Genomic DNA, 7,945 nt, shown 5'->3' with positions numbered 1-7,945 from the left:
TGGTTGGGGGTTGCATTAAACAAGGTCACTCTTGGGTTCATGTTAGTTTTTAATTATCGTCGATGATTAAAGTCAGGCAATTTGAGTCTATTTGATGATTGAAAATTCAGAGACATTCAAAGTGCTCGTTAATGTTTATCATATACAAAAAATCCAATTTGGTCAAGTGGTTAAAATGGTTAAGAGTGATAAAGGCTGTAAATTTCTTTTTAATTCGATTAAGAATTTTTCTTTCAAAAAGTGGAGTCATGCATTGGACCTCATGTGCCTACACACCACGAAAAAAAATGGGCGGGTTGAAAAAAAACACTGGTACCTTCTCTATGGAGCATAGACACTTTATTTTCAAGCGAATTTACCAATTTGATTTTTTGGGAGATTGCATATTAACGGCAGCTTATTTAATATTCAATTATGAATTCGACTCCGTTATAATTTGGAAAAAAACGCCTTTTGAAGTTTTATTTGGGAAATTTCCAAATTATAGTCATTTTGCGAGTTTTCAATGCACTTTGTTATGCTCATAAACGGTCGAAAGGCAAAGACAAATTTGAAGAAAGGGCGAGAAAGTGTAGACTTTTGCAATTTCCACACGGCACGAAGAGTTGGAAATATTTTTGTTTGAACATTAAAGAATTATTGGTAGCTCGTCATGTTATTTTATACGAGGATCATTTCTCAATTCATGGTAACTTGCGCACGAGAATCAAACGTCTCTTCCTCTTTTGACACGGCTCGTGAGATGGGGCTGTGATAGCCTAGTCGAAGGACAAGCAGCAGCGAAGTGGGCCGAGTGGGCTTTGACGCCTAGCTACTCCCACGCAAGTTCAATAGATTGAAGAGTAGCCCACCGAGCTACACAGGGAGCAGCACATTATGCATCCCAATGACAAAATTTTAGTCCTAGCTCTTCCCGCACGACAAAAGAGACGAGGAGCCCATCTTTGAGATTATGTGCATCTTAGGTCCAAATGAGTACCCCAACTCTTCAACCGACTCCATCGATATCTTTAGGTACGTCCTATCCAATCGAGAGGTTTATTTCTTATGAATGATTTAGTGAGCCTCCCATCGCTTTTGTTAGCAGTTGTAGTTCTGATATTGAGCCTAGAAATTACACTAAGGCTTTTAAATCCTTTGTGGAGAGCGGTGATGGGAGCAAGCATTAAGACACTTGAAGATAATAGGATTTGGACTGTGGCAACTTTGCCAGAGGGTAAGAAACCGATAGGGTGCAAGTGGGTTTACAAAATCGAGCATCAAGCCGATGACCGTATTAAGTGATATAAAGCTTGTCTTGTCGCAAAGGGATTCACCTAGGTAGAAGGCATCGACTTCAATGAAACCTTCACACCCGTGGCTAAACTAGTCATGGTACAATGTCTTCTTGCATTTGCACAAGTTCGTAATTGGAAGTTGCATCATATGGACATCGACAATGTACTTCTACACATCGACTTGTATGAAGGAAGTTTATAGAAACTTTCGCCAGGTTTCACAACAAAGGGCTCAAGTCTTGTATGTCGACTACAAAATTCCTTATATAGTCTTCAACAAGCATTTCAAAATTGGTTTTCAAAGTTCTCTAATGCATTGATGGAGTATGGCTTCGATCAATCATTTGTCGATTACTAATTGTTCGGTTATTCTCATGGAAGCACTTTCTAGCCGTGGTAGTATATGTTTATGATTCCATCTTGACAGCCAATAATTGGAACAATGTGCAGCACTCAAACGATACCTTGATGAGTGTTTTAGATCGAGGACCTCAGCCAATTAACTATTTTTGGGAATTGAAGTGACCATATGACTTCAAGGTTATTTTTGTGCTAGAGAAAATGTGTACTTGACATACTATTATAATGCAGCATGATGGCAACTACACCGGCGACTTCCCCATAGAGCAACAATGCTGTTTAGCTACAACAAATGGACATTCTGGAATTGAGTGAATTTCCTGTGCACTACACAAATTCTAATTTTATGTAATTCTTACAAATTATTTCTAGAAATTTATCATTGGAAAAACACCTCATATCTGCTTTTGTCCCGTCTCTTAGAATTAGTGATTTTTTTTATACCCTCTTTTCAATATTATTTCTTGACATGTTTCGCCATATTGTGATTTTCGTCGATTATTTCTAGTAAACTTGTCTCAGCTAATATGATGCTTAGTTCGAAAATGGACTTTCATGTGTCATTGTATATTAAAAGAATATGTGCATACCATGTTCTTAGATTATAAGTTTTATTAATGTTTGTATTGTTCTGAAGGAAAATATTTTATACTTATGTTTTATCTAATAAGCTTCATGGTAATAGATTATCTAGTATAGTTATCTTGCTTAATTAACTATTGTTTTATCATATAATAATAGTTGAAGCCATGAGAAATAGTGCGACACTTTCTCTTTTCTTACCCGTTTTTAAGGTGTATCGGTTTCAATTGAATAGAATACGAAAATCGGACATGCACTCAAAAGAACATTCTCATTATTGGATATTAAAATAGAAAAAAAATCTGAAAAGCATAGATTTTCTTTTGGAAACTATTTGTGAAAATCAAAATTCATCACGTGGCCTAACCATGCACGTAAGTGTAATGCTCAACTAAAGATTTTTATTAAATTAAATAACCTTTTTGCTTGGATACATAATCCAAAATTTATTTTTGGTAAATTCACTTTCTGTAGATAAGTAATATATTACGTAGTTTAGTCATATAGTTGTTGTACATTAACTTTATTTCATTAAAAAAATTTTAGGCCGGTTAACTTTATATCTTGAACTTTACAAATCAATATTGTTTTAAGTTCTATTTATGGATAATGCACGTCGGACCTCGGATTAGAATGAATATAAATGGCTCCTTTTTTTTTCTTAGACTAATATCATAAAAATATCTCCATTCCGTAATATGCTTTTACGCATACCGACATCCGATGGAAAAGTTTTATCTGGTAACGAAACGAATGCGGTTTTCAACATGGAAAATTGTCTGTGACATGTTAGTACTTTAAATCCACTCGTGACCGATTTTTTTTACCATGTCAGCGTGCCAAATAGAAGTCTATACAGGAGCTTCCATCCATAGTTGTTTAATATTTATTGCTGCATCATAATACAGACGTGGAAAATACGAAGTAAACAAAAGATTATTGCAGAAAAGACTGAAATTGTTGATGGAGGACTCCTTATTCATAAAATCTCTCGATCCCATATTACGAGTCGATTCATACAAGAGCAAGTTGGTTCTTGTGAAGGACATGCTAGAGATCGAATCAAACTGCTGCTGCTCCATGGATGCACATAACCTGATGGGATCAGAGCGATGAGATGTTTGCTCAGATCAGAAGAACCTATTGATATATTTGTTGATGAGGGGAGTCAATAGGGTTCTGTAAGCTTTCTCCGAGGGGTGGTAGCTGTCCCAAAACACGAACTCAGACACATTTGTGCACGTGTCCGGGGACAATTTGTTGCATAGTAATGTGACCTCAATGTTCCCTGTCCCACAGCACCCCCTGTCCGAAACTACAAAACCTGGTTTCGATTCATCAAAAGAGAGAATCGTTAATCTTATATCTGTTCATACTGTAATGTTACAGCAGACCTTAGACATACACAAGAAGATCTTATAATCGTTCTTGCCTGTATCATTACATGAATTTTGGAAAGTTCGATATAATCATTACCTTTTAGCTAAATATAAATATGGGCGGCATCCATGTATATAACCACCGATTAGAAGATTGATTGGAAAAAGTTTCCCCAAATCAAGAATGGGGAAAACCATGATTCTTTCATGAATCTCGCCTACATAGATGAAAAGTCTTTTGTTGTTTTGCCATCTTTGTTAAATGAAAGGATGCCAAACGACCACACAAAATTAGGGAAAACATTGCATTCTCGAGAGCTTGTGATGATAAACTCAACCTTTTATGGGCGACTAACCTAATATGACCAAAAATAATGTGCCTACAAACCGGGTCAAGAATCTAGTGTTAAATAGAAAAGAAAAAAAAAAGGCATGAATATATGGATGGGTTATAACTTCCTCTAATCACTCTTATGATTAGTGGATTAAAAGTTATGAACATCGCCCACAAGCACAATTAAAGAAATATAAATGTGGATGATATCGATGATTATAAATCACCGATCAGAAAATAGTTTCCTTGAACTAAATTGGAGGAAAACATGGCTCTTTATGCATGCATAAATATGGACATGTTAGTTTGCTCTACACAACAAAAAAGTATATTTCGTAATTATGAGAATTCGCATGGTCTTACTTTGGTCTTACCATATTTTCTGGGAAATCGAATTAGGTCGAGAAGTGGGTTGTAGATATCAACGTAGACCATCTTGCTGCGGGGCAACTTGCTGTTGAGAGAGTCGAGCTTTGAAGAGAGCTTGGAGTTGAACAACTGAGCCGCAGCGTTGTACTCCTCTGCACAAGCTCGTCCTAGTCCTCCTGCTAATGTCCTTTGTGAAGGAACACACCCTATTGGTGGTGCACTAAACACTGCTATTCTTCGAGCTCCGAGGTAATATAATTCCTTCGACAATCAAAACTGAGGTTGGGGTATATTGCTAGGGTTTCTTAATCACTTGAAAGCAAGTCGATGCAAAATTCCTATCATACTTAGAAATTAGGTGGCTACCGTAGAAAATAATAGGAAACAGCTACCAAATGAAGTCGGGTCAAATTATATGTTATGATTTAACTCGCGCAACATCACGAGTTTCTCGTCGAGGGATGCAATTTTAGCAGATGTGTGTTTGTGTGTATCGTCGTTGTACATACTTATAAACTTCCAAAAAATATATTGAAGCAAGGGCATTTTAGCAACATGATCGATTAAATCATTCTCTCCGACCTTTCAGGCATTACCGGAATGAATTTCATAATCTAGCGGGCAATTTATGTTGCGCGGCGGTCTGTCCATTGACAGCCAGAGAATGAAATGATACCTGTAGGAAATTGGAAGCCGATTCGACCATGAGGTCGGTATATTCAGGCACATTATACTGCAATTGCCTCACGCGAGCGGTGAAGTAGTTGTTGGCGATGTCATCGCTTCCGGACACCACGGGGTACAAGCTTTTGGCCAAGATGAAGTTCGCCTTCGCTTCTCCAACTAAACCTTTCAACTTCCCTATGTACTCTTTGAAGAGATTCAGCTGATCCGACATGGTCATGACCGACTGTTCAAATATCAAACAAATCTTTACTAATGGAAGACAGCATGACTTTACATGAATTGTCTAAAGTACTAAAAATGAACATAAACTCGATGCGCAAATGTACCATTAGCTGGGCCGTGAGCGGATCGTATCCGCTGGCACCGGAAGCGAAGGTAACCCCCGTGACCAGGTCATGATTTTGTAGATTCGGATCCAAGTATGCCGGCACTGCATCTTTAATGCCTATTTGTTCCGCTGAAATAGGAAACATATAACTTAGGAAGTCAATGATAGTGAAATAAAGAATATGGAAAACCTAATAATAATAATAATAATAATAATAATAATAATAATAACTATTAGACAAGAAATTCATGAACGACATGCTGCAGAAGTGGTTTTAATTTTGTTTAGTGTATGTAATTGGTGACGCGGAAAAAGGCAATATTAACTAACATACAAGAGAAAGTAACGTCTAAACCCTAAACAAGATAATAAATTGTTTCTATTATTGTTGAATTGTTGACCAATTAATGACCAAATAATACGTTGTCATTAGATTCAATTGAGCCACGGGGTACTACTATAATGTAGCCAAGGCATGACTTCATTCGGATTATTAGAAAACGAAGTTGGTGAGACTTGTTACTCGATAATGTTAGCTGGGGCACGACTTGATCCGATACATAGCTGAAGCTTTTCCCACAATATGATCCTGCCTTGTTGATGGCAGTTTGGTATAGGGTAGTGTTGACTTTGATGCCTCTATTTCCGCCCCTTTTCTGGGCTTTCTTTTTCTAAATTATCTCTAAGCGTACACTTTTTGAATCATTAAAATGGGACGGTCCAATTCCATGCAATAACATCTCCTAGAATTGAGAGACAAATTGATGGAGAGAGAGAGATTTATGTACTCTTGTATGGGATACAGGTAGTACAAACCTCTTCTATTATTTACTATAAAATTGTGCCAAATGAGGGACAAGGGAAAATTACTCAATCAGTCATAAACCCATCATACGGATACCAATTCAGTCCTAAATTTTTCAATTTGCTAATTTAGTTACAAAACATTTGCGCGAAATTCCAACATAATCATTCCGGTCAATTTTCTCCGAAAATCGCTGACGTGGCGGTCCAGTCATCGCCGGCCGTACTACGTGGCACACCGACACATCAGTAATTTTCAGCAAAAGTTGACCGGAAGGACTAGATTAAAATTTCGAGCAAAAGTTTGGGACTAAATTGGCAAAATTGAAAAGTTTAGGACTGAATTAACATTAGTATAATAGTATAGAACTGATTGGACAATGAGATTAGCATTTTGGGAAGAAGAAAATTGACTGATTGTGCTAACATGAATTCCTCCGCGCGAGTCGTAAGGACATTTCTTTGACACCCAAAAATAGTTAAACGGGCTCGTCAATTATAACAGGGAATCTCTCTTCTTTTGTTTGCAGTTATATATTCTTCCAACTTCTTGTACACTTGCACGCAGCCATGCCTGTGATAAAAACATGCTTACTCTCGATATTATATATGGTCGATTAGATTCATCATATTGATCATCAATTAAGATAGGCAAGAGAGAGATAGGAGAAACCTATGAGGTCGGATGGCACTTTGCCGTCGCAAAATCTTCCCGTCGGGATGCCGCCTTTGAAATCCTTGCCATAGGGGGGGAAGTTGCACTTGACGAGAGTTTCCATGTTGTTGTTGTTGCCGGCATCGACAATCGAATCTCCGAACACGATAACGGCCGGGACCGTTTCGTTTGGCGGCATCTTCACCGCAGCCCTTGCTGGTAGAAACATAACCGAAATAGACAATACGAACACAGCTGAAAGTAATGCTGAAGAATGGACGAGTTCGGAAGACGACATGCTTTGCTTAAGCTCGCTCTGTCTTTCTCTCGGTATGTGTTGGTGAAACAGGAAGGAGAAGAAAGTGAACGTACGTGCGCAGCTAGATGGTGATGTTCTTGCTTATGGCATGAACAAATTTAGGTACATATAGCTCGGAAAATGGGGGAACTAGATATGATTAAATAAGAGAGGGTCTAATATTTGTAAAGTATAGGATGCCAGATTTCTTTTTCCCGTTTTCGTTTATCGAACGGTGGAGCGTGGAGTATATATAGCTTGCCCTCGGGAATTCTTCAAAAGAATTCTATCTCAAGTAAATGTGCTTTTTCATTAATGAAATTCTGGTTGGTGCCTACAAAGCGTGGCAAATTTGTATTTGACACTTGTCAGTGAAACGACACATCAATCATTAGAACCTGCCAAATTTACACCTATCAATCCTTATGGAGTCAAGTAGTAATAATTAAAGAGTTGTAGAGGGCAGAAATTCGGGTTCTGTTCTAGAAAGCTATTAGAAATACGTAGATAACTTGACTCATCAAGGTTTTATCACCTTAGCTTATAAATCGATTAATATCACGAAAAATTTCAAATCGATATATTTATGATTGTTTGAGAGGATAATGAATTGTTTCTATTCAATGAAGGAATTACAATATATATGCTTAACATAACGTAAAACCCTCTAAACATAATATTACAATTCTACCCTCCTTATCATATTTCTAACATTCCCCCTCAAGTTGGGACGTAGATATCAAATAGTCCCAACTTGTTACACAAAAATCTCACTCTATTCCCCCGTAGAGATTTAGTAAAAATATCCGCTAGTTGATCCTCTGTCCTTGCATGTTGAAGAGTGATTTCCCCTTTCTAGACCTTCTCTCGTA

At 37.5% G+C, this 7,945-nt stretch overlaps 1 protein-coding gene across 1 annotated transcript; it reads right to left on the bottom strand.

The window, feature by feature from the left end:
* Positions 1-3,056: 3,056 nt before the first annotated feature.
* On the bottom strand, positions 3,057-7,291 carry LOC115670001 (GDSL esterase/lipase EXL3-like). Its single transcript, XM_030591181.2, has 5 exons — positions 6,794-7,291; positions 5,315-5,445; positions 4,978-5,211; positions 4,307-4,562; positions 3,057-3,543 (listed from the first exon to the last, which is right to left on the bottom strand). Exons 1-5 carry the CDS (start codon positions 7,071-7,073, stop codon positions 3,350-3,352), a joined length of 1,095 nt encoding a protein of 364 aa, XP_030447041.1. The 5' UTR covers positions 7,074-7,291; the 3' UTR covers positions 3,057-3,349.
* Positions 7,292-7,945: the final 654 nt, after the last annotated feature.

This window comes from Syzygium oleosum, unplaced genomic scaffold (genome assembly GCF_021117445.2).
Source record: "Syzygium oleosum isolate NSW1041296 unplaced genomic scaffold, Sole_v2.1 Sole_v2.22, whole genome shotgun sequence".
Lineage (NCBI taxonomy): Eukaryota > Viridiplantae > Streptophyta > Magnoliopsida > Myrtales > Myrtaceae > Syzygium > Syzygium oleosum.
Note: the sequence above shows the minus strand (reverse complement) of the source record. Positions and strands in the feature narration are given on the sequence as shown.